This window comes from Gnatocerus cornutus, chromosome 4 (genome assembly GCF_029298725.1).
Source record: "Gnatocerus cornutus isolate USDA-ARS CGAHR chromosome 4, icGnaCorn1.1, whole genome shotgun sequence".
NCBI lineage: Eukaryota > Metazoa > Arthropoda > Insecta > Coleoptera > Tenebrionidae > Gnatocerus > Gnatocerus cornutus.
The window spans coordinates 5,958,194-5,986,142 of record NC_142236.1 but is presented as its reverse complement, the minus strand read 5'-3'; the positions used below and the strand labels follow the sequence as shown (position 1 = coordinate 5,986,142).

General features: G+C 32.9%; 1 protein-coding gene across 1 annotated transcript in view; it reads left to right on the top strand.

Annotated features, from left to right (window-relative positions):
• Nucleotides 1-18,967, top strand: part of Cad89D (cadherin 89D) — a 69,394-nt gene extending 50,427 nt beyond the window's left edge. Inside the window, exons 8-19 of the mRNA XM_088035175.1 lie at nucleotides 4,723-4,822; nucleotides 9,094-9,467; nucleotides 9,519-9,993; nucleotides 12,863-13,199; nucleotides 13,258-15,544; nucleotides 15,590-15,808; nucleotides 15,856-15,944; nucleotides 17,367-17,450; nucleotides 17,499-17,567; nucleotides 17,613-17,828; nucleotides 17,879-18,193; nucleotides 18,247-18,967. Coding sequence (XP_087891301.1) covers nucleotides 4,723-4,822; nucleotides 9,094-9,467; nucleotides 9,519-9,993; nucleotides 12,863-13,199; nucleotides 13,258-15,544; nucleotides 15,590-15,808; nucleotides 15,856-15,944; nucleotides 17,367-17,450; nucleotides 17,499-17,567; nucleotides 17,613-17,828; nucleotides 17,879-18,193; nucleotides 18,247-18,496 — 4,815 coding nt within the window. The 3' untranslated portion in view covers nucleotides 18,497-18,967. The remainder of the gene's footprint in view (nucleotides 1-4,722; nucleotides 4,823-9,093; nucleotides 9,468-9,518; nucleotides 9,994-12,862; nucleotides 13,200-13,257; nucleotides 15,545-15,589; nucleotides 15,809-15,855; nucleotides 15,945-17,366; nucleotides 17,451-17,498; nucleotides 17,568-17,612; nucleotides 17,829-17,878; nucleotides 18,194-18,246) is intronic.
• The last annotated feature ends 8,982 nt before the right edge of the window (nucleotides 18,968-27,949 follow it).

Here is a 27,949-nt window from a genome sequence, read left to right as displayed (position 1 = left end):
TATTTTATTAGCTTTAATTTATACGTAATTCATCGAGTTAAGTGTCGAAGGCGGCTTTGGAATTTCGAACATGTTGGTAGCCCTGATTCTAGATAGAGCGTAAAGTTGCCAATCCTTCAAATTATTGATTCTTAAATTTATGTTTTTTAATTGCATTTTTCTGGTAATTTTTTGTTTTATTTTTATTTGTCTTCACATACATCGAATTTCTTTTGTGCATTCTTTAAATTTTGAAGATTTTTGACAACCTAATTTAAATTTGATGCTTCAGATTGTAAAAAGCTTCACTCTGATTTATTTGAATATTTGTATTTTAATAAAATTAAACAAAAAGTACTAAAAGTCTTTAGATTGTTTAATTATACGTGTAGATTCTTATACTTACTTTGAATTCAGTAGATTTTCTGCGTTCTTTTTCGTTTTTTAAAAGCTAAGATTCACGCAAATTGAAAATAACACAAAAGATATCTCAAAAAATCAAATAAAAAAAGACAAAAATGCAACGTAATTCAACAAAACCCATATGTAACTCTTAAAGATTCAAAAGAGCCAAAAAGAAATTACAAAAAATTGAATAAAATCCAAAAAATTAAAATTTACATTAAAATTTAATAAATTAAAAAAAAAACATTCAAAATAATTTAAAAGATCCGAAAAATTTCACAAATTTTTGCAGCTTATTTTTTTCCAATGTTTAGAATTCTTCTATTTTTTGAAATTGAAACTAAATGATAAAATCATCCAAAAATCATCAAAAAAATCCAAACAAATTCAAAGTAATTAAAAAAAAAAACAAAAAAAAATTTTCAGTATCTAAAAACTAAAGTAAGTAATCCAATAAAAATAAAAAAAATCCAAAAAGATTTCAGAGAATTTTAAGCAATTTATTAAAAATGTGAAAAAATACAGTTGTCCCAGATGATAAATTTCAAAACTAAAATTGCTTAACTTTAATAGTATTCGAGAAAGGATAAAAAATTATTAACCAATCCCGAAAGCTTTTTCTAGAGGTGGAGTAAAAGTCCATCCCAATTTCCTAGGCTACGAGAGTCTAATGTTCACTTGCCCAATGGATGATGGTATGTGTCCATGGTTACTGATTTTCAAATTTTGTTCAGCCCCGGAATTGGGTACCGTTCTTTCGTCTTAACTCGATTATTTTTTCAGCAAAAATTTTTGTTTAGAAATTTTAGTTCAGAATTGTTGCCTTCATAAGCCCGTTTTCTCTGGGTCACGAGTTCTGAGACACTATGAACATATAAGATATTTAAAACCTTCCATTAAATTCGAGTGTCTAAAAAACTCAAAAAATCTGAAAAAAAATCCAAAGGGTTTTGCCAACTTACTTTTGTTTTCTATTTTTAAATATCATGCAGTGTCTAAAAACTCAAAAAAATTAAAAATACCAAAATTAAGAAGAAAATCATTAACGTTTTTAAATTTAAAAGGGCACAAACAATACAAAATGGTCAAACAGCTAAAATTTATTAAAATGAAAGAGAATAATCTATGTTAAAGAATTTGTTGCAATTAAAAAGGAGGTCTATACAAAGAATCTGTCGGATACAGAAAATAATAATTTGAAAAGTCCAAAATATCCTAACAATCTGACAATTAAAAAAAAAACAGATCTCAGAAATCAAAAGGATCTGATGGAGCTAAAGTCTGAAGAATCTTTCTTTAAAAGAAATCTCGGAGATTTCGGGGATTTTGACGATCTGAAGAATATGAAGAATCTCAAGATCTTGGGGTATCTCAGGGACCTTTAAAAGAATTTGAAGAGTCCATAATATCTATTGAATTCTGACAATCTAAAGAAACAGATCTTAGGGATGTGAAAGCTCTGAAGGAGCTGAAAAATTTGAAAGCATCTCGGAAATTTCAGAGATTTGTAGAATCTGCATGATTAGAAAGATATGCAGTATCTGACGAATCTGAAAAATCAAAAGAATCTAAAAAAGATCTGAACAATCTCAGAAAGCTTTGAAAGATGTGAATAGCTTGCAGGATCTCAGAGATCCAAACAATTAAAAAAAATACACAAAAAGTAAGAAAACTATCAACACTTCTCAATTGAAAACTCTGAAGTAACCCAATAAAAATCAAAGACACCTGAAAGGGTTTCAGAGAAATTCGCGCAAACTAAAAAATGTGGTAAATCTAAACAGCAAAAATATAACATATCAAAAAACTTTGAATTCGAAAGTGTTTAAAAAAGTCTAAAAATTTAAAATCCAAAAAATTTTAAGAATACCAAAAGAAAATAGCATAAATTTAATAAACCGAAAGAAAATTATTTAAAGAATTTATAACAAGTAAAAAGAAGAACTATACAAAGAATCTGACGGATAGAATAGTCCAATCTGACAAAATAAAAAAAGCAGATTTTAGGAATCTGAAAGATCTGAAGAAACTGAAATAGTTCAGGGATCTTTCTTCAAAAAGAATTTCGAAGATTTCAACGATTTTGACAATCTAAAGGATATCAAAGATCTCAGAGATCTTAAGGATCTTGAAGATCTTAAGGATCTGAAGCACCAAGATGATCTCAGAGATCTAAACAATTTGAGAAATCAGAGATATCTCACGAATCTCAGAAAAATTTTGCAAAGTCCAAGATATCTAATGAATTCTGACCGTTTTAAAAACAAAACTGAGGAATGTAAAAGATTTTAAGGAACGAACTGAAAAATTTGGAAGATCAGAAAAATCTTTGGATGCTCTTAAGGACTTCAAGCATCGCGAGGATTTCAGGAATCTGTAGAATCTGAAATATTTAAAGGATATAAAGTGTCTGGCAAATCTGAAGAATCAAAACGATCTAAAAGATCTGAACAATCTCTGGAATTTCTGAAGAATTTAAAGGATCTAAAGAATTTGAAGGATCTAAAGGGTGTGAAGAATCTAAATGAAGTATCTGAAAGATTTAAGGATACAAAGGATCTTATTGAAGGTCTGAAAGATCAGAATGAAGGGTCTGAATAAAGGATCTGAAGGATCTGAATAAATGACCTGAAAGATCTGAAAGATCTGAAAGATATAAAGGATCTGAAGAATCTGAAGAATCTGAAAAATCTGAAGGACCTGAAGGATCTGAAGGATCTATAGTATCTAAATATCTAAAGACTCTGACGGTTCTTTGTTCTTTGACGGTATGTGAATTTGAGCACTAAACCAAAACTTCAAATTTCACAGTATCAATCGAAACGTAAAACTTAAATACGTTATAACATTAATGCAAAATTACCATAATTTCAGATATTTTAAGTCTCATACTTAGAGTCATAGAATAACAACAAAACCTGAAATTTTTAATATCAGAATCTCTAACTCAAAAGCTAGGAATCTAAGTACTTTCGTTATTTAGAACATCTTTAGAAATTTAGAATCCAGAATTATCAATAATTTCAATTTCAAATCCCCAGCATTTTAACTCAAAGTTTCAGAATAAAAAATATACAAATGTCAGGATTTCAGAATCCCAACTGAGAACTTTTAGTTTTAAAAACCCGAGAAATTAAAATTTTGAAGACCTAAAATCTAAATAACCCTACAAACACAAAATTGTAAAAACTGAAATATTTGATATCTGTTTTCTCTTTAATAATTTAAAATGGATTAGTTCAAAAATATTGTTCCGGTGCTGAAATTTTTAGCATTTGGGAAGTTAAAAAACCTAAAAACTGCAACGTAAATCTTAGAGAATCTGAAAAAGACTATGAAGAATTCAATAAAAACATCTAAGAAAATTAGAGAAAATATAAAAAAAAATTCTAACGGTTGACCCCTCCGCCGACTAACCCTGATATGATATTGAAAAAAGCAAGCACAATAAACTTGAAATATTCCTGTTAGGCTCGTAAATACGTCATCAAAAAAGTCGCTAGACAATTACACGGCCATAAAAAATTTATTAGGAAAGCGGTAGTACCTGTAAAACGAATAAAATAAAATTTTATTGAGATACGCCCAATTATTTCGTGCTATATGATAATACAGTTATACCGAATCTACTGGTAAAACTCCACGGTTTTCTATAAGCCAAACAATTAAAGTAGTTCCGACAATTATTAATAACGTGACAATACATAATATACGCTCCATTAGAGTGCCAATATTTCAAAGCAGCAATTATCTGTTTTCCATTAATCGTAGTCGATATCTAGCTCATTGCTGTAATTATTTGCCGCTCATTAAAGAAACAATTTCCGTTCAGAAAATTTTCTTCGTCGTGTAGTACCATGTGTTATAGCTGCGTCAAAATTTTCCAAAGTCAGCACCGACTCTACACTTTCACTATTAATTTGCAATATTTGTTTTAATTTGATTTCCATAATAACAGATGAAAGTACCGGTTGCGGTACCACCCAAAACCCGTGAAAGTGATGAACGGTCTCGTTAATTCAGCCCATGGTACTTGCATTTCAAGTACTCAGTTAAGCCGATCGACCCTCGACCTTCTATCACTCGCGCATTCTGTTGTAATTACATTGATTGAATTTAGCCTAGCAGTACCGGAAACGCCGAACCGTAATTTATTTCGCCAAGTGTTACAATTACGGACTTGTTCTTACACCTGACTCTATAAATCTCGAACGATTGCATTGAGGTGTTGACTAATGAAACATACCGCGGAAGGTCAGGAATATCCATATGGTTGAACGTTACAACTGTTTGAAAAAACAGTACTTATCGTACTAACCGCACAATGTCCTCTTTCAGGGCGAGCGCATCCATAAGCTTTTGACCTTTGATCCGGCAATCCACGCCTTTGATCAGGATGTGGCTATTGATGCACCCATTCGCTACGACATTATCGCAGGTACGACCATCGACATCATATATACAGAGTGTTGGAAAATTATGTCTATGCAATTAGGAATTTTACCAAATTTGCACATATTTTCAGATATCAAAGGGTTTGTATGTATACTGAGTGACTCATCAATAGAAGCATTCTTACATATGTCTCTTTATAATTGACTTTTTTCTTTTTAAATACATTTTCTAAAATACATCTTAATAGGCGTTTCGACAAACATATAAGACAAGCTCCGCAAAATTAAAGGTTGTAAACTAAAAGATCCAAAAAATTACCGATTGATTATTTTTAAACTTTTTAAAATTAAGATTTTTTTAATTACAATTTTTAAAATCTATTCTATTTTTTTAATAATTCAGTCATTTTAGCAATCGTGTTAAACACGTTTTAAGATTATAAACTGCAAAGTAATAAAATAAACTTTTTAAAAAAAAATTAAAAATTTTGTTTTTTGTAAAATTACAAGGTACATACAGATTTTTTTTGGATTTTTAATTAATTTACAATTTTTAAGCTAAAAAATAGAAGGGTAAAGGCAACAACAGCCGGAATTGTGAAAATGTCCTAAGAATTACAATTTTTAAATGTTTAAAAACTTTTTTTCAAATTTTTTCCAAATTAAAATACATATATTAAATCTATGTTATCCTTGCCATAATTTTGCAATTTTAACAATCGTGTCTACATACATATATATTATATATAATACATATATACATTTATTTTTAATAATAAATAATTATTATATAATACATTATTCATTATTCAATTATTATATGTATACATTTATTTTAAATGTCAAATTATTGTTGATTCAAAAATGTCAGAACTTAATAAGCGAAAAATGTTATTGACAGTTATCTACTCAAAATTAATATTTTTAATTCAACAAACAACCAATTTACGAATACAATTTTCAATTTTTCAAAAAATTGGAAATCTTGAAGAGTAATTGCCTTTGTAAATTTTGAGGTTTTAGAGGATAACTGACTGATTTACGGAGATATTTTTAAATTTTTTTTGCGGTTTCTCAACGAATTTTGCAGATTTCTGCTGATTTCTCGCAATGTGGCCGTTGACTCTTGATAAAAACTGATAGTTTTCTAGATTTCGAGCTCAACTCTGCCCAGAAAACGTCCAGAATGTAAGAGAAATCATCTTTAGCATCAAAATTAGCGAATTTCTCAACGAATCTTGCAGATTTGGACCAAACTTGTGCTGTTTTCTCGCGATTTAGCCGTAATCAAGTAAATAAACTTTTAATTCAGAAAATAATTACTTAGTTCAAATTCATTGGTAAACTTTTCAAAATTTTAATTTTTTCGTAAAATGATAATTTGTAACATAAAAAAAATGTGGAACTTGTAACAAACATAATAAAATAGATGAAACCTGTGTCTTTTGAGGGTTTCAAGACTATAACATTCATAAATTACCACTTTATAAAAATGTTTGAGTTTTTAAAAATTTTGATTTTCTCAAACAAATTCATATTTAATTATCTTTGCATGTTTAATCACATATTTTATAACTCCTCATATTTCATAATAATGTTATTACAAGTAAGCTATTTATAAATAGTATTTTTTAATTTTTCAAAAAATTTGGTTTTTAAGAAAGTAAACATTTCTAAAATCGGTCGTCTTGTTGTTAAAATAATTTTGTAGTTTAGCAAGCTTAGTAAACTCATAACTGTCTAAAATTTGAAGGTTATTATTTCGTAAATAACAGAAACATAACACATTACGAACATATATTGTCAAAAATTTGAAAAAAAAATGGTTTTGTTTAATAAAGTGATCTAAAATTTATTTTGTTTGTTCAAATTGTTAACTTAATAAGATAAAACCGTAAGATTCAAACTTTAAGTCTATCTAATACCCAAATTACGTATAAGTAAATTTCTCTAATTTTCAAAAATTTTGGTGCCTAAAAAATCAAGGTTTTTTCTGACTTTTAAAAAATTCAAAAATCTCGAAAATTAGTCTCAAAATATGTGATTGATATACGAAAATTTAAATAAAGAAATTGAAGGCAGCAACCGCCATAAATTCAAACTTCTAATGTAGTTCAAATATAACTAATTTCAGAGATTATTCCATTTTTTTTAAATTTTCGAAAACTTTAGTTCTTTAAAAAACAAAATGTTTAATTACTTTTTGGTATTTTAATAGATAATTAAATAATAATAAAATTAGCAAATCTTCTGCAGATTTTAAGATTATTGTCTCATTAAAAATTTAGTCGTCAAAATATTTTGTAATTTTCTTAAAAATTTTGGTTTCTTTCAAAGTATTTTTTTTATAATTTTAAGATTTGACGAACTTAACATTATAGTTTTCGTCCGACAAATAACTGATTTCTAAAAATATTAAAAAAATATATAAAATATATACAGGGTCCGGCAACACTAGTGTCCACCCCCAAAATCGTCTTTAATTTTAAAGATAAAATTTTGAAAATTTGCATACGCTCACAGTTGACAAAGCTCTAGAAACTGACGCAAAAATTTGTTTTTTATCACTGATAGTTTTGGCGTCGCGACGCCTTAAAAATGTAATTTTTAGTTAATTGTGAGAGTTTGTGATATCAACCCCTAATTTAATTTTTTTTCAATATAAATGTGTAAAAAATATGTCAACTGTTATTTTAGATTCAATGCAAATTGTCTTCAAAATTTGAGAAAAAAATGCGGTTTTATCAAGTTAGTTTCCAATTTCATTACGTCAAAATTGGGAACTACGTTTACACCCATCTGTCAACATCTTGTGTCACAAATGACATCTCTCCTTTGGCTCGCTTTAGATTGTAACAAAAGTCTTAATTGGTGAAATTGTCACTTTGTCGATGTAAATTAACGATTTCTGGTGTCCATAAAGTGCAACATGCCCGTGTTAATCAAAATTAACCATTATAAGAGTGAATGAAGTGACTTGTGAAATTTTGGTGTAAACGTAGTTTGCCACTGCGCTGTCAGAATTTTGAAATCTAACTTGATAAAACAGCGTTTTTTTCGCAAATTTTAAACACAATTTGCATTAGATTTAAAATAAAAACTCAAATATTTGTATCATAGTTATGTTGAAAAAAAAATTAAATCGCGAATATTTCCGCAAGAACTCAAAAATCGCTAAAAATTATACTTCTTAGTCGTTGCGACGCCAAACAAACTGTGATAAAAAACAAATTTTTGCGTCAGCTTCTAGAGATTTGTCAACTATAAGCGTATGCAAATTTTCAAAATTGTAACTTTAAAATTAAAGACGATTTTGGGGGTGGACACAAGTGTTGCCGGACCCTGTATAGTATGTCCCCGGTATGAGTTCACAAGAGGAAAAATAACGTTATTTTTTATTTTACAAAAAAATAGCAAAGGAATAATATTTTTTGCTTAATTTAAAACAAATAAATCTGTAATTAAAACTTTAATATTATCAAGCTGTGTTCTTAAAATCGAAAAAAACAAAAAATAACGAAGAACTTTTTTGTTTTTAATTTTGCAAAAAATGTCGAAGGAATGAAATTTGTTCCCTAACTCAAACCAATTTCCACTATTTGATTGACCCATTACCTGTTTTAGCACAGTTCAATTCTAACTCGTAATTCTTTAAGACTGTTTCGAATTTTCTCAATTATTGTTAAGGATGCAATTGCATTTCTTTTCCAATTTTTTAATACGCTCACATTATTTGGTAAATTTTCCTATAATCTTTAACGCTCTATTTGATATTGTGAATCCACAGCCTGCTAATATTTAAATACGATTCAAAACTTAATAAATAAAAATAATGGAAAAATTGATTTTAAGAGTACAAACTAATAATTTTTAAATTTTAATTGCAGATTTATCTGTTTTGAAATAAGCAAAAAATGTTATTTTTTTGTAATTTTTTGTAAAATGGAAAATAAACTTTTTTCTCTTGTGAACTCAACCTGTAAATACTGTAAATACATATTTTGAAATGTCAAAATTTTTGGTTATCCCAAAAAGTCAAAACATTTAAAATCTGTATCAATTTTAATAATTGTTACACATTATACAAATTATTTAAACATATGTGAAATTCAAAATTTTGCTTGCATTGGATTTTAAAATTAAAAAAATTATGACGTACTTTTGCTTTAATGAACCTCTTGGTATGTAGACACCCTATATATATCAAAATACTTCTCACCTTTTAATTGAAGTTGGTAAAATTCCAAATACTCAAAATTTTGTCCACTTTCGTTGAAACGCCCTGTATATAAACAAATTTTTGACTGCCTTCTAGGAAACGAGCGTCACATTTTTTCCTTGGACCACGTAAACGGCTCTCTGTTCCTAGAACGCGAGATAGATCTAGACGCGGAGAGGTCCTTACCCGGCAACACGTTCGTTCTTCAGATCCAGGCCTCGCAAATTGATAACCCTGTCAAAACTGGTGTGGCAAGAGTAGAAGTCGAGATCATGGACTTGAACGACAATTTACCGGAATTTGAAGTGGACTTTTACAACATCAGCATCGTGGAAAACCTTCCTAATGGCTTCAGCGTGTTGCAGATCGTCGCCACAGACCAAGACCAAGGAGACAACGCCGAGTTTTCCTACCAACTGGAAGACAACAGCGGGGCGTTCACTCTGGACTCCCGGACGGGGTGGTTGACGGTGCGTATTTCCCACAGGAAGAAATAGAAATTTAATTTTTTTATCCTCCAGGTGCGCGACCAGAGTATCCTGGACCGGGAAAAACGCTCCACTCTCACCATGCGGGTGTATGCTAAAGAGAAAGTCTCTAGTGTTGTCACCGAAAAGCTTGGTGCTTCCTCGGTGACCATAGAAGTGACGCTTTTGGACGCCAATGATAACAATCCGACGTTTATTCCAAACAACCTCTATAACTATGTGACCAATAATGATATCAAGCTGGGGGACATTGTTGGACAGATCCATGCCATAGACCCGGATCTTGGTCGAAACGGGATGGTCATCTACTCCATACAGAAGGCGCCCAACAACTCTATTCCTTTCAAGATTGATTCGAAGACCGGGAAAATTCGAGTCAACCAGGAGAGAGTTCCTTCAGGACGGCACCTTCTTTTTGTGGAGGCGTCTGATCAACCTCTGAATCCTAGTGAGAGGAGGTCTTCTCTGGCGGTCGTCACCATAGAGGTGCAATCTCAACCTGGAAGAGGTGAGTTTTTCAACTAGAATCTAGATAATTTAGTGTGGATCTAAAACAAATCTGGCGAAATTAGGACGAATTTAAGTTAATCTAAGAGGAATCTAATAAAAATCTAAAAAGAAATTATAGATAATTTAGCAAAATTTGTTAAATTGAATCAAAAGGAATTCTGAACAATTCAATAAGACAAATTAAAGAGAATATAGACAAAAGTAAGAAGAATTCAGAGAAAAAAAAATCTTAAGGAATCTATCGATTTTTAAATTAATTTATAAATGAATCTAGAGAGCATCTAAAAAAAAATAATGCACAATCTAGAGAAAGTCCAAAATTCTACTAAATCTAAACAATCTGAAGAAAACATAAAGAGAATCAAAGAACACATTAAATAAATTTTTATTGTTTAAAGAGAATCCAAAGCTTCTTAAATGAGATAAAAACTCAAAAGTGAAAGAGATTTTGTGTACAATCTAGACAATAATTCAAGAAGTTTCTAAAAAATTTAAACCAAATCTGAGGAAAATCTTGAGAAATTTTAGAGCATCTTCATAAATAAAATTATACCGAATGCAAAGTTAATCTAATACAAACATATTAATTTTATTACAATTTGAGAAAGAGAAGAAAAATCTAAGAAAAATCTTCAGAATAAAAAGAAAATCTTTAAAGTCTCAAAAAAAAATAAGACTATATCTAAGAAAAGTTTATTAGAGTCTCTTAGAAAGAATAAATCAAAGAATCATACAAAATCAATTTAGACAATAAAAAACTAAATAATAATATTTCTAAAATCAAAAGGATATTCTAGAAAATTGTCTTAAGAATTTGCCACAAAATATCTAAAAAGAATCTAAAAAAATTAGAAAATATAAGGAAAATCTAATTAGACAAAGTATAAAATATCTTACGGAAATTGAGAGAATTTCTGGGAATTGCAATGAGAGTCTAAAGTAAATTTAGAAAAAATTTGAAAAAAAATAAAAAAATCTCAAAACCTATAAATCGAAAACATAGAAAAAAATTAGAAAGAATCTAACCAAAATCTAAATAGAAATTATGAATTCTAGGGCAAATCTAAGTAGTAAAAAATATAGAAAAAAATGTAAGAAGAACTTACAAAAAAAGCAGAAAGAAGAATTTATAGGTAAATAAATTAAGACAAATTAAGAAAAAACAGAAAAAATACAAAAGAACCTGAATAAAAGTTAAAGAATAAAAAATTTATGCATAAAATCTTCAGTAAATCTAGAGATGACCTAGAAAACCCAAAAAAATATTTAACAGAATTTGAAAACGTGAAGAATCAAGCCCAAAGAGAATTTATAAAATCTGAATACAATATAAGAAACATCTAAAGAAAGTTCAAGGATTTAAAGGGAGCAAAACAAAAATGTAATGAAAATAAATCAGATCTAAAATAAGTTCAGCGAGAATTCGAGCACAGTCTAAATAAAAATCCGACGAAAACCTACAAAATTTAAACAGAAATTGTCTAGAGAATTTGAAATGAAAATACCTAGAACCTAAGAAAAACTAAATAATTTTTAGAGAATCTAAAGAAAAACTCGTGGAGATCTAGAATACACACTGAGAATTGAGAGAATTTGTGGGAAAGCCAAAGAAAATTAACACTAAATCAAGAAAAAGATGATAAAATCTAAGAATTTGTAAAGATTTTAAAGAATCTAAAGAAAAGAAAAATAAAGCAAAATATCTAGAAAGAATCTAACAAAAATCTACGAAAAAAGCTAACAGTCTAAAGAACATGAAGAATCTAAAGAAAATATAGAGAGAATCTCAGGAAAGAAGAAACCAAAAGGAAAATGTAAAGAGAATTCATCCACATTTGCACAAATGTAGAAAAACCCATGAGAACCTAAAATATATATTTAAATAAAAATTATCGGAAGAATTCGATAGTATAAGTATAAGTATAAAGAAAACCTAACAAAGATCTAAATTTTTTTTAAAGAATCCAAGGAAAATACATAAAACCTAATAAAGATTTAAGAGTTATCTAACGAAACAAAAAGGATTCTGTAAAATGTATGAAAAATCTCAAGAAATTCTAAAAAATATGAAGAGAATGGGTAAAGTTCAAAGAAAATCTATAGAATTTGATCAAAATATAGAAAAAATTCTCGGGAAAATCTAAAGAGAATCAAACACAAATCAAATGAAAATTAAACAGAACTAGAAAGAATTTAACGAAAATTTGCGCACAATCTAAACAAAATTAAAATAAAATCCCACGAAATTGTAAAAATTTTAAACAAAACCTATTATATAAAAAAACGGAGAAAAATGTAAGGTTAAACCATTTTGCTATAGTAAATTATAGTAAATTTAAATATCTATAAACAAATCAAAAATTTAGAGAATCGATGTATAGAAAACATAAAAAAACTTAAAAACGTAGAAAGGTTTTAAAGAAAATCTAACAAGAGCTATTGAGAACTAAGAAATAAAAAAAAATCTAATTAAAACTCAAAGAATCTAAATAAAACCATAAAATAACTTTAAGCAGAACTTATTCACAAAGACAAGAAACTATAATGTAGAATAAGACCTATTTTAAATAAATATAAAATGATTACAAAAATTAGAGAAAATCTAAAGTTTATCTAAAAAGATCGAGATACGCTAATGACAATTAAGGAAAACTCTAAATGTATGTTCGTACAAAATTTTGAGATCCAATAACGATCTTAATAGAAATAAAGGAAAATTTCAAGTAATCTTGACATTCTAAGCAAATTCTTAACAGAATCTAAAAAGACCAAAAAGTAGTAACACAGTCTAGAGCTCGGGACATCGATCAAACTAAATTCACCCCTGAAAGTCCTCCCATCTAAACTTACCTAACTTGTTTTTGCAGCCGCAAATAAAGGAGCCCCAGATTTCGTGGGAGCTCCGTACGAGTTCTGGGTCGGAGGAAATGTGGGAATCGGTACCAGCGTTGGTCAAATTCGCACCACCGATGTTCCAGACCGGAGGACCATTGTCTATGATTTGCTGCACAGTTACCACGAAGGAGTTCCCTTCGCTGTGGAGGAACGTTCTGGAACCATCACCGTGGTAGACGATTTGGAGAATTACAATCGCCAGAATTATGACTTTGAGGCGGTGGTGACGAACGAGAAGGACATGTCGTTAGTGACCAACGTGACGATTCATGTAGTGGATCCAAAGGATGAGAAGACCATTTTAATGAGGTAAATCAAGTCTTGAAAAAACTACAAGAACTTTGCTCAAAGTTTCCGTTTTTTCCAGAACCGCCACCACCCCCATCGAGTTCCACGTCCGCGAAAACAAAGGCAACCTCCTCATTGGCCGTCTCGGCTTCACAAATGCCTCTACCTCCTCTCTGACTTTCTCCATCGCCAATCAAAAAGACGTGACCGACCACATCTCCATAACTTCGGACGGAAGTCTCTTCACTGTTAAGCCTCTGGATCGGGAAGCTCGTGACATCTACCGCCTCACCGTCCTCGCCGAATACAACAAAGGCGCCATTTCCGGTACCGGAATCTACCAAGTGACCATCCACGTCGACGACGAGAACGACAACAAACCAACCTTTGAAAGGACAAAGTACGAAGGAAAAATTAGAGAAAACTGCATTTCCGGTACTGAAGTCGATTTAAACTACCTCATCCACGCAAGCGACAAAGACGCGGGAACCAATGGGCAATTCACGGTTACCATCTTCGGGAATGGGAGTGAGAAGTTCAGACTTGACCGCAGCACGGGGAAGATCTTCTTTATTAGTTCCGAAGGAAAGTTAGACCGTGAAGAGACCAACATCTTCAACATGAGATTAGTGGCAAAAGACATGGGAGGGTTGTATGACGAAGCCATTCTGGTCATCACCGTCGAGGATGAGAACGACAATGCTCCTCTTTTTCTCCAGTTTGTCGTCTTAGACGAAGACGCAGAAGTTGTACAATTCGACCACTTGGGTAACCGCATTGGACACTTCGAGCACCTGAAGAACGCTACTAAAGGTACTTATGCCCTCACGGGGGCGTACATGCGGGCAAAGCGCCCCAAAGGAAAAGTTTCCCCGTTGGTACGACTACGAGAAGACATTGCTGTGGGAACTCCAGTGATCAAGCTCGTCGCTGAAGATAGAGACTTCGGGGACAACTCCGTGGTCAAGTACGAAATGGTCTCGGAGACGTACATTCCCAATGAGTACTCCTCGGAGCCTTTCCATCTGACTCAGTACTTCATGGTGCACAGTACCACAGGAGAAGTGTCGATCTCCAGGAGTCTTCCTCCGGAGTCGGAGTTCCGATTGAACATCTCCGCCACAGATAAAGGCGGTCTAAGAGACCACATCTCGGTACGACTTGTCGTAGAAGATGTGAACGACCATCCTCCGGTTTTCACGAAGTCGTGGTACAACTTCGACCTGGAGGAAGCGAGTTATAGTCATACCATCGTCGGTCGGGTTGAAGCGGTAGACTCCGACTTCGGCCCTAATGCTAATCTCACCTACAAAATCGACCAGAAGGACTCGAAACTACCCTTTACCATTTCACCACAAGGAGGAGTTATCGTCGCTGATGGTACTCTCGACCGGGAAATCAAAGACAAGTACACCTTCGTGGTGGTGGCGCGAGACAACCCCCGCAAAGGGGAGAGTATGAGTAGTTTCGTCAACGTGGAGGTCAACATCGTGGACGTTAACGACAACGCTCCGAATTTCTACGGGTATGACGATCTGGTACCCAACTCTGACTCCAACTCCTTTGAGTACCACCACCAAGATCGCATCCCGGTGTTCTACGCTACGGCGTCGGAGAACAGTCCCATTGGTACCCCCGTAACGAAGATCTTCGCGAACGACTCCGATTACGCCGGTAATGGAAACGGCCTCCTATTATTCGACATCCCGTACAAGAAGAACAAGCAGAACTTGTTCGCCATCGACTCCAAAGAAGGAATTGTGACCACCATCGGGAAGCTAGACTACGAGACTCAGAGCGTGCACAACATCACCATCGTAGCGTCCGATTTAGGCTCTCCAAGTCTCTCCTCCACTGCGACTCTCGTGGTCAACGTCATTGATGTACCTGAAGACTTACAATCGATGGACCACCCAGTCTTCGCCCATCGGTACTACGAAGTAGAGGTTGAAGAGAACGTCCCCGTGCCTCTCAAAGTCCTCACTTTGAACGTCACTGAGCCGTACCGCTCCCACAAGCTGCGGTACAGCATCGTCGCGGACAAAAGCAGCGACGTGAAGAAGATCTTCAGGATCGACCCCAGGAACGGGTCGTTGTTCATCATGGAGAGCCCCGATCGCGAAACAAAGGCGCTCTATGAACTCGTCATCCGCTTAGACCAGTACAAAGTCGGTCGCGATATGACCGTCATGGTCTACCCGGTGACCAACGAAAGACTTGGAAATTTGGGCCTCAACGAAGTCAAAGTCATCATCCGGATAACCGACGTCAACGACAACGTCCCGAAATTTACCATCAATGGACGCCCTATCATCGCTGCTATTCCCACCACTGCTAATTATGGGTACCACATAGTCCGACTTCAGGTGAGTACTTTAACACTTCCTCCAGAAGCTTCATGGTGCTTTTAGGCAAAGGACACAGACCTTGGTCTCAATGGAGAAGTGAGGTACCAGATTTTAGGAAGAAATGATGAAGCGACCAGGAGGTTCACTGTCGATCCCATTACTGGGCAAGTTCGAGGGATCGCAAACTTTGCAAGAGATGCTGGAAAGGTTTATGGGTTTGACGTGAAGGCGACGGATCGAAGAGGGGCGGATGATGGGAAATCGGCTATTGCCAATGTTTTTGTAAGTTGAGGTGCGATGGTCGTGGATTTGGGCTAATTTTTTTTAAGGTATACGTGTTGGATGAACAGAAGCAGTTGGTGATGGTGATGGGGATGAAGCCCACGGAGGTGGAGAACAGCATGGACAACATAACGATGTAAGTTTCCGATTTTGTTAGAGTTAGTAAGTTACTGTCTGTATTCTTTATTTTTTTTGCATTTTTTAGATGCTTTGTTTTTATAAGATTTTTTGATTTTTTTGAGTATTTCTTTTGATTCCTTCTATGAATCTCTTCTTTAGATCCTCATTTAGATCCCTTGTTTGAATCTTTTCATTGGATCTCCTTCTTAGATTTCCTCTTCGGATCCCCTTTTTTGGATCTACCCTTTGAATTTCCTTTATAAATCTTCTCCTTGGATTCCCTCTTTGGATCCCCTCTTTGAATTTGCTCTTTGGATCTTTTTTTGGATCTCCTCTTTGAATTTGCTCTTTGAATCTCCTTTTTAAATCCCTTCTTTGGTTCACTTTTTTGGATCTCTCTTTAGATCTACCCTTTGAATGTTCTCTTTGAATCTCCTTGTTGAACCCTTTTTTTAAATCTCCTCGGTAGGCCTTTTCTTCGGATTTTTCCCTTCGGATCTTTACTTTAGATCTGTTCTTTGGATTTCTTCTTTAGATTTCTTGTGTGGTCCTCCTCTTCGGATCTCTCCTTTAAATCTCCTCTCTGAATCTCCTTTTAAAATCCTTAGTTTGAAACTCCCCCTTGAGTCCACCCTTTGAATCTCATCTTTGGATCTAATACTTGGATCCTCTCCTTAAATCTTCTCTTTTAATCTCCTTTTTTGAATCTTTCCTCTGGATCCCCTCTTCGAATCTCCTCTTTGGACTCGTTCTCTGATCTTCTTTTTGCATATTCCTTTTGGATTTTTTCTTTGGATCTCCTTCTTGGATCCCTTCCTTCAATCTTCTCTTTAGATCTTTTCTTTGAATCTTCCCTCTGGATCTTCTCTTTGGACTCCCTCTCTGATCTTCTTTTTAGATCTTCCTTTTGTATTTTTTCTTTGGATCTCCTTCTTGGATCCCCTCCTTGATTCTTTTCTTTAGATCTCTTCTTTAAATCTTCCCTCTGGATCTCCTCTATGGACTCCCTTTCTGATCTTCTTTTTGGATCTTCCATTTGGTTTTTTTCTTTGGATTTCATTCTTGGACTCCATCTTTGTATTTCCTTTTTAGATCTCCTCTGTGGACCTCTATTTTGGATCTCTCCTTTTGATTTCCTCGTTAGAATTTCTTTCTAGATCCTCTCTTTGAATCTCCTGTTTAAATATTCTTTATCTTTTAGATCCTTTAGAACCTTTAGATTCTATGAATTCTTCATCTCTTACAATTACATTTTTTGGATTTCTTCTGACACTTTAGATCTCATCAGAATTTCTTCAGATTCTCTATAGATTCTCTTCGCTTTTAAGATTATTTTCTGATTCTTATGAAAGTGTCTTCAATTTTTTTTAAGAATCTCTTCAGACCCTCTTGACATTATCTTCAAAGTCTTCAGATCTATATAAATTTTACTTTCCAGGATTTTGTACAACACCACCGGCTTTGACGTCCGAATCCGCAAGCTAGAACCCCACTCTGAACGCAACCAAGTGGACAACAGCGCGTAAGTCCTCCTCCTCTATTCTTTTCTCCTTTTAACCTTTTTCTTTAGTACCGACATGTACCTCTACGCCGTGGACCCTCTCCTCAACGTGGTGGTAGACATGGACCAACTCCAAAGGTAAAAATCAACCATTCACTTCGCATCTCTATCTTCTGTTTATAGAGCCCTCCAACTCAAACACTCTGAAATCGAATACAAACTCGAAGGCCCCAAAGTCCTAGCCGTGGCCAGCGGAATCTACGAGCGCGGCCACTCGCGCAACCAAAGAATTCTCCTGTCGTCTCTAGAAGTCGGCGTGGTGATTCTTGGTTGCATCATTTTTGTTGGTGCTCTTGCCACAGCCATGTGCATCATTTGCGCACGGAGGAGGAAGCGACGGTATGGTGGAGGTACTCTTTTGAGTTTCCTGTCTAAGTTTAGTGTTTTAGACTTTTGAAGAAGAGCTACCCTCGGCCTCTAGGCTACACTATTAACACCTTATCCAAACCCACCCTCTTTCCAACAGCTCTAGGCGAGCTCGGGTACGACACCGGTCACGAGGTAGTACACCACCACCACGACCGCACGTGCCCACGCATGGCTAGTCGCAGACAAACGTTCCGGGAACGTTCCAGAAGCTCTGGATGCATCGAGAAGTCCATAACTTCCCTCCATTCCAGTGGACAAGATTCTGGAATTGTGGACACGGCCGTACACTGCCAGTGCGGACATTCCAGCTCCCCGTCTTCAGAAGACAGTAGCAAGTAAGAGTATCTAAGAGACTTCTTATTCTTTTTCTTACTTCTGGTTCTTGCAGCTATGAAGACTCTCTCCAGTCTGTGCCACAACGGAAATCAAGATCTGCGTCTATTCGCCAGGTCGAGTTGAGCTCAACGAGAAACACGCAACAACGAAGATCAAGAAACAGGTCGATGACTGAAGACGTGATTCAAGGGAACGGTCTTCATAGGATGAGGTCGCTTGGACATATACCAGCACCGCCTCCTATGGCGATGTCAGGACCTGCAACGCTGAGGAGGTCTTCAGACAGATTAATCGTAGGATAATTAAGTCAATACAATTTTATTTCAAAAGTAGTTACCACGTTTTAGATTGTACATATTGTACTGTCTCTAAAGTCCGTTTTTTTTTAAACCACCAACACCGCAATCTTCCCCTGCATTACAACCGGCAACGTTGCCTAGGGAGATTTTTGACAGTTCTGAAAATTAGGCAGTGTTTCCGTTAAAAACCTTTCTTTTACAGCCTGTTGGATTGCAAATCAAAGGATTTAATAGTGAAAAGACTTGGCACAGCCTGAAAGACCGTTTTGTGTAATCAAATTGTCAATTAAGCAACTAACCTATTTGATTTTATCAGCAAAAAGTCACCTCGACGATGTTGCCGGTTGTAAAGTGATGGGAGAGTGCGGTGTTGGTGGTTTTAAAAAAAAACGGATTTTACTTTAGCTACTTGTACCGTGAATACTAAAGATAAGACTAATTTAGGTATTTATTAAGAAGCAAATGGCCTACTGTGCAATATTGATGTATATAATCATGTAATACTAGTGTACATATTTGTATATGAATTATCTTTTGTAAATTGTATTGGATGTAATATATATGAAATATAGAAGATATTATATAATATACCGGCCTTTTATAAATATTTTTCTCTTTCAGTGCTTTAATAGTCACATTATAGCATTGTTTTTCAATTGTTTGTGATGTTTTAAGAAACTCCTTGCGGCGTTTGTTAAGTTGGTACCTCTGTCAGTTGCTTGTCAGTACTACAAAACTCATCCAATAATAAACGTCATTTGAAGACAGCTGACACTTGAATTACGTCAGAAACTCTAAAATTATATATTGTATCCTTCGTTCTTGTTGTAAATGCTGCAATGACGGTGTTATGTCAATAAAAGACAATCGTATAAGTTCTGTCAATGTAATATGTCGTCATTGCAACAGTCGCATCAGGGGTGCGATTTTGTTTCTCAAAATCATAATTATCGACAGTGATAAAATATAGTCATCTTTGTCTTTTGCATTTAAAATTTGTATTTTTGTCTTTGTCATTTATCACTTCGTCACGTATCGTTCAGAAACAAAATCGCACCCCTGAAGAGAATTTTGCTTTACAATATATTTTTAGGAGCTCACACTAATTAATTAAAGTCCAGCTCATTACTATCAGTCCACTCTCCTGTGTAAATTTTCGAAAATTCTTGGGTATAAATCCTGCTTTCAATTCTTTAGGGATAAAATTAGGGCAAACTTGAATAACGTTTTTTGAGGTTAACACGTTGTCAAAGTTTAGTGTATCAATATCTCACATTATAAGAATTAATCAAAGGAAAGTTCCAAAAGAGAAATTTAAATAAGAATTAAACAAGTTTTGGCAAACTTGCGCAGGACGATTAGCTTCTACGCATGTGACAATTGCTCCAAGGTCAAACGCTTTTTCTGCCAACTGTTTTAGATAAAAATTTCTAGGAACTACAGCCAACTTTACTTTTTAATGAGTGGGTCGATAGTAATGAGCTCAGTATAGATAGCCTTAAAACTCAGCAAATTTAATTTCAAAATAAACAAGTGTCAAATTCTGGGAACAATAATGCCAATTTTTACAAATTAAAGTTTCCAAAAGCTAATTCAACAAAATTTAAACTTTAAATAAAAAAAATAATATGGAAGTAAACTGTGAAAAATAGCATATAGTATATCCGGTGAGAGATTGGGAGATTTTGACAGCTGACATATAAGTTGGTAGCAAATTATGCTACAAAATGCACTAAAAATATGCGATCTGGGTTGACAGTAAGTGGGCTTATTTTGTTATTTTAAATTTCGCGCGTATGATACACTTTTTATCGCGTAGATTTAGTGACTTTTCTGTCATTCTATCTCTCACCGGACAAACTATACCTACCTCACATTTTTTCGTCCTTTCCAGCACTTGTTTCTTAGTATACTATTATCGTTGTCATTGAAACCAAGTAACAAAATACAGTCGCGAGCATTAAATTTTCGTCGTCACGTTTTGACATAAGTCAAAATTCTATCAAAAACTTTTTGGATCGTATGGTATAATCAATCAACTAATAAGTAGTAAAAGACAGAAGGATTCCAAAAATATACCTTAAAGAATATAGAGCAAATCTTTGAATTTGAACAGCAGCCCCTAGCGATTTTTATCGGTAACAATTGGCAGCAAAAGCGTTTGACCTTGACGCAACTGGCATGCGCAGAAACTAATTGTCCTGCTCAACATTCCCAAAACTTGTAAAATCTCTATTAAAATCTTTCTTTTACAACAAATTTTTAATTAGTTATTGAATAATTCACTCAACTTTAACAACGGGTTAACCTCAAAAATCGCTTACATTCAATTTTTCCCTAATTATCTTCCTAAAGAACTGAAAGCCTAATTTACACCCAAAAGTTTTCGAAAATTTACACAGGAAAGTGGACTAATAGCAATGAGCTGAACTTTAAAGTGAATGTTAAAATACTAAGAAGAGATTTTGAAGATCAAAAGAAATTAAATTAATATGTAGAGAGAATGAAAAGGTTTGTAGTAAGTAGTTCAAAAACACTTGTAAAACGTGAAATTGAAATAAAACTTATAAACACTATTTTTTCTACGAGCGAATGATTTAATATTCCTATTTATTTTACAGCAAACTAGATTATGATTCCCTACTGACTGATACATTGATGTGTTTATTACGTTAAATAAAATCTTCTATACATAGCTAAAATTGTTGTAAACCATAAAATATAGAACCAGCGGAATATATAAAACGAGTGGTCTAAAAAGTTTAATAAAAATTTGTCCTATTGATAATATTATCTTACTATCATTCCTTGGCTGAGGTCAATCGCAAAATTCTTAGTAATTCCCAAAGTAATGTTGTTGAGACTATTGCCTAAAATAATTAACAAGAGTTTCTTGTTGTTATAATTCCATGAGTACCAATTTGTTAGCATAAAATGTGTTAATATCCGTTCAGACTAAAAATAAATTAGTTAAAACAAGTAATAATAATTTATCCAAAACCCATTAATAAAGTGGTCTATTAATCAATAATCTAAGACCGATAAAGTATTGTATATAATACTCTCTAAAGACTAATTAAAAACATTTCCATGACAACACACAGGTCGGTCTTACTAATATCAACAGATTTTTTGGATAAAATATTGTATTTTACTCAAGTATAACGGCATTTGATTAACTTCTAAAATCTCATTTGATAAAATTCGTACCTGATCTTTTAAAGATTCTCCAGTTATCCATATACCCCACGCTGTTGAAAGTGACATAACTGTTAAAAAAAGAGCACGACAAAGTAACACAAACGACTGGTTCTCCAACAACTAAAACAAAAACTATTCAAACTTATTTCACAAGACCCAAAATTTCTTTGCTTACCTGAAAAAATGCAAGAGGCATAGACACTCCAAGTCCACAACCTCCGATAAAAAGTGGCATAAAGTGATGACGTAATATACTAACAGATTTCGTTGCCGAACTAAAAATAAGTTTAATTTCAATTGTTTGGTCCCCAAATTAAAATTTTAGTCATTTTTTGTTTTCAAGAAAAATTTCGTGAACTTCCCTGTACGATATAAACTTTTAACTGGACACCCTGTATACATACCTGAACAAATCGGAGTGCCTTCTAACCAAGCTTTTTAGCCTGCACTCAATTTTTTTTTGATCTTGATCGACAAACAGACCTTCATTTATATTTAAACCTTCATCAATTCTTTCAATCAATCTGTTAAACATAATAAGCTGAAATCTGAGATGTTGCGTTCCATAAAGAAACTGTTGTCCAACAGAAATCATGGCAAGCACTGTTAAGTAAAACGAATATTTGTACAGAAGAGACAAAATCCTCCATCGACCAGACAAACATTTTTCGAAGAAGAATAATGGGAAAAAATATTTACTGTCGTATTCACTGGGATAGCAGAAAGCTGTGGCAAATCCTAAAGCCAAAAATAAGTCGAAAATAACGTATCTGTTGATAAATTTTGTTTCCTTCATAATTTTAAATTTTGTTTTTGAATCGGTCGAATCTAAAGACCAATATTTGATGAAACCCATTATGTCATCCACTGCGCGTCTTTTCCACAAAATAATGAAGATGGTAGTGATTATCTGAATTTCAAAATGAACTGCGTGATATACATAAGAAGTGAAAAACTTACCCAAAATTGCTGCAAAAAGTGTGAACCGTAATTTAGAAAGCTCACTGTGTCGGAATGCTTTACAAAAAAGAATATATTAATAGAAAACAACATTAAATAAAAAATCAAAAACGCAATAAGAAGAATTCTTATGGGCATTGTTTGAAACATTTTAGTTCCCGCAATGAGCGCAATATACAGGGGATCGTCTAAAAAAATTGACAGTTACTAGAAAAAGTGTATTAAATTACTTACTTGTCATTTCCTTATGATTTTCGTAGTCCATATTGGTCAAACGACCGGTTTCAGTCGTTGTCTGTTTCAAAACTGGACGTCAATTGCAAAACAGAAAAAATAGACCTAATGTCCTTCAGATAGATATCTTTCGATTATTTCTTTCTCTAAATACATAAAATAGATAGTCGTTCATTAGATGGTAATAGAAACAGTTGGACAGTTGAACTCAATTTTTTCACTGAATTGGTCTAAAACCTTGAACGATCTGATCACTTTTATTAAGCATTTTGATATGAAAGAAACGCCCCCGAATTAGTGAAAATCCATAAAATGTTTCAATTGTTACCAAGCAATCAAAAGTTGGTATGAAATTTTGTTTTAAAATTTTAATATTTAACAAAAAGTAAGCAACAGGTTTAAAGCAGTAACTCTCCCAAATTTCATTGATTTCGAATTTAAATTGCATAAGTTTCTTTTTAAAATACGGTGGAAAATTTTGATTTTAACAATCATCAAAATTTTTAAAAACTCTGTCATGCTCTAAAATTCTGAAATTTACAAATGAGCAAAAGGTCTGGAGCAGTAATTCAGCCGTTAAATCTTGATAAAAAGTGACAGTTTTGTAGATTTCGCGCTATTCTTTGCGAATTCAAACCAGAAAACAACGAAATTCAGCGAAAAATCGTCGTTTTGCATTGAAATAAACGAATTTATCTAGAAATCTTGATGATTTCGTGCAGATTTCTGCTGTTTTTTTGCAATTCAGCCGTTAAATCTTGATAAAAAGTGACAGTTTTGTAGATTTCAAGCAATTCTTTACGAATTCAAACCAAAAAACATCGAAAATCCGCGAGAAATCGTCGTTTTGGATTAAAATAAGCGGATTTCACCAAGAATCTTGATGATTTCGTGCAGATTTCTGCTGTTTTCTTGCAATTCAGCCGTTAAATCTTGATAAAAAGTGACAGTTTTGTAGATTTCAAGCTATTCTTTACGAATTCAAACCAAAAAACATCGAAAATCCGCGAGAAATCGTCGTTTTGCATCGAAATAAGCGGATTTCTTTAAGAATCTTGATGATTTCGTGCAGATTTCTGCTGTTTTCTTGCAATTCAGCCGTTAAATCTTGATAAAAAGTGACAGTTTTGTAGATTTCAAGCTATTCTTTACGAATTCAAACCAAAAAACATCGAAAATCCGCGAGAAATCGTCGTTTTACATCGAAATAAGCGGATTTCTTTAAGAATCTTGATGATTTCGTGCAGATTTCTGCTGTTTTCTTGCAATTCAGCCGTTAAATCTTGATAAAAAGTGACAGTTTTGTAGATTTCAAGCTATTCTTTACGAATTCAAACCAAAAAACATCAAAAATCCGCGAGAAATCGTCGTTTTGCATCGAAATAAGCGGATTTCTCTAAGAATCTTGATGATTTCGTGCAGATTTCTGCTGTTTTCTTACAATTCAGCCGTTAAATCTTGATAAAAAGTGACAGTTTTGTAGATTTCGAGCTATTCTTTGCGAATTCAAACCATAAAACAACGAAAATCAGCAAAAAATCGTCGTTTTGCATTAAATTAAGCGGATTTCTCTAAAAATCTTGATGATTTCGTGCAGATTTCTGCTGTTTTCTTGCAATTCAGCCGTTAAATCTTGATAAAAAGTGACAGTTTTGTAGATTTCGCGCTATTCTTTGCGAATTCAAACCAGAAAACATCGAAAATCAGCGAGAAATCGTCGTTTTGCATTGAAATAAGCGGATTTCTCTAAGAACTTTTCCTACTGGCTTTGTGGACCAATCATTGGTTACTATACGTCATGTTAAATTTTAAATTCTGTCTAATTTTAACAATAATCTCAATTAATACAGAGAAATAAACATACAGACATTATATAGATGCACATATAGTTATTTTACACATTTTACATTCGACAATTTGATATCAACATCTTTAAAAAATTCGTCAATATTATAAAAGGCCTTTTGTAATAAAAACCTTTTGAGAATAGTTTTAAAGCTAACTAAAGGTGCTAAACTTAGTTCAAGTGGTAACATATTGAACATCTTTATATCAAAGTCCCCGTGTGAGATTTAGATAATCTTAAATTTTTTGGACATATGCGATTACTATTACGTGTATTATACTCATGAATAATTTTGACATTTTGACATTTAAGAAATCCAAACTACTGACAATCAATGGATTGTTTTATTTGTTTTCAAGCGATCAATCATAATAAACCCGACGAGAATAAAATTTTATTTGGGCTCTAAAAGTTAAAATTTTGCAAAGTTATAAAGCAGGTGTTATAAAGCAGTAGGTTCCCCAAATGTTATTATTTTTTGGTTTAAATAGAAAATTTTTTTTTTTACTCCAAAACTTTGAAATCTAGCACAGTTAAGCAACGTTATTTAAAACAATGACATCCCAAATTTGATTGTTTTTGAACTAAAATTGCTCAAGTTGCGTCACGTTTTTAGGGCACAGTAGAAAATTTTGGTTTGAATAGAAATCAAAATTTAAAAAAAATCTTTTTCTTGCTCTAAAATTTTGAAATTTTGCAAAGTTAGGCAACAAGTCTAAAGAACTATCTAACTCAAATTGCATTGTATTGGAATTAAGGTTACCCAAGTTGTCGTACTGTAAAGGACACGGTAAAAAATTTTGGTTTGAAAAAAATTTCTAATTATTTTCTTTCTTGCTCAAAAATTTTAAAATTTCACAACGTTAAGCAACAGTTTAAAGCAGTAACTCTCCCAAAATTTATCATTTTAGTTTTAAAATCGCCTAAGCTGCGAAATCTAATAGGCACAGTCGAAAATTTTAATTTGAATGAAAATAAAAATTCCCAAAAATTCTTATTTTGCTGTAACGGTTTTAAATTTTGCAAAGTTGAGCCAAAAGTCTAAAACACTTACACCCCCAAAATTAGATAATTAAGATAATTAGATAATTTAGATTACTCAAGTTGTGGAAGTTTATAGGGCCCGGAAAAAAATTGTTTTGACTGAAAACCAGAATTTTTAAAAATTATCTAACTTTTAACTTTTTAAATTTGGAACAATTAGGCAACAAGTCCAAATTTCACTGTTTTGGAATTAAAGTTACCCAAATTGTAGAACTTTAAAAAACGCGGTGAAAAATTTTAGTCTAAATTGAAATCAAAATTTATAAAAATTCTGTTTCTTGCTCTAAAATTTTGACATTTAAAATAACTTTATTTTAGAATTTTAGAATTTATCTTTCCTAAACCTTTTAGAACACGCTGGAAAAAACGGTTGCTTAGAATTTTATTAAAGAAAATTGTATGCTATTTTTGATACAACTTTTTGACAACATTTTCTAAATTTACTATGGTAACCAATCTATTAACACATCTCAAGTGGAAACAGTCAATTAAACTAACACAATTGTTTTCAATAAGTTAATAACACAATTTATGAATAATGTTGACACTGACAATGCATTAATCAATATTATTAATCCTTGGACGAGTTCAGTTCTCAATAGCTTTCGTCAACATGCCGTCGAAACTTTTCAACTCGACTTCTCCTTTTTTGCTATACGTCTATCAAATATTAGGAATTGTCCAATTTTCAGACGGTTCCAACAGCGTAACACCTCGTTTATGGTGTATCATTTTTTACACGTACTTCATCTACATCTGTTATTTTTACAGTATTACCACCCAAACCAAAACTAAAGTTTTCAACTTGATCTATTTCATTGTAAATTTCGGCAACATTATTTCAATGACCATTTTTGCTGCAGTTTTTTACAAAAGAAGCAACAAGCTTAAGTTGGCACTTCAAAGAGTCAGAAAAACCAATTTGATTGTAAAATTACGTGGTGTAAAAAGAGATTATTGGTGGATCTTAATTGTTATTGTATTTCTTGTTTTGACCATCGTCAGTTTTGCATTTAGAGACGTACATTTCAACTCAAACATATATTTTATTTTACCGTGCATTGTAAGTACTTTTGATGGTTTCTTCCTGACTGATGTGCTTCACCACATTTGTGATAAAATAGAAACAATCAATGTTCATTTGAATACGATCATCAGCTCAGATTGTGTAAAAGTGGCTACAAAACCAAGGAAAATCCTTCATTTTGATATGAGACAAGTCCAAGTATTATCATACTTTCATTATGATCTGGTGATGTCAATAAACAATATCCTTGAAGAATTTTCAATCACGATCCTCCTTGGAATGGCTTTATCTTTCATAAACATGGTAGATTCAGCGTACACGATCATCTTCTTGATAGCGCATGGTGAAATTATATCCATCAGAAGCCTAAATAATGTTATGTTCATTTTCTACAACATTTTCTGGTTGTATGCTCTTATTTTCAAAACATGCAAAATTCAAGAGACAGTCAATGAATTGGAAATTTTTGCCCACGATATATGGAATAAATATTCTAATTCTATGGTCAAGCAATTGCGTGCTTTACCATTAATTTCCATACGAGCCTTGCATTGTAAACTCAACTTAAGTGTCAGTGGTTTCTTCAATCTTGATTGGGTCTTCTTTCATCAGGTGATTTTTAACTGTTTTGTCACAAACTAATTTTTTTCTAGATGATTGCTGCTGTTGCTATGTATGTGATAGTTTTGATTCAGTTCCAACTGAAGGATATTTCTACTTCATAATGACGCTTTTTTTTGAGTAACAGAGGTCTATAGTATTTTTGGTGCCTTATTAGATGTGATAGTGGATTCTGGATATACCTAGCGTTCTGATTACGAAAGTGCAATCGAACTTTTAAGATTGACTCTAGATTTCAAATTTGAAATGCTCATTTTCAGAAATAATAATAGTGAAAACACAATTTGGAAACGAACAAATGCTTGCATAATTTTTGACCCTAACTAACGATTTTAAACTTGGTTTTGTTAGTTCTATTCTACCAAGGAAACCGAGGTTTATAAAACTGCGATCAAGTCGAAAGGAATGCTGGCAATGCCGCGAGTGACTCTCACTGTGACAAACTATTATGTTGTAAATATTACAATATATTTTATATTTTCAATGATAAATATTTTCTAGTGATCAAATGTATGAAAAATCC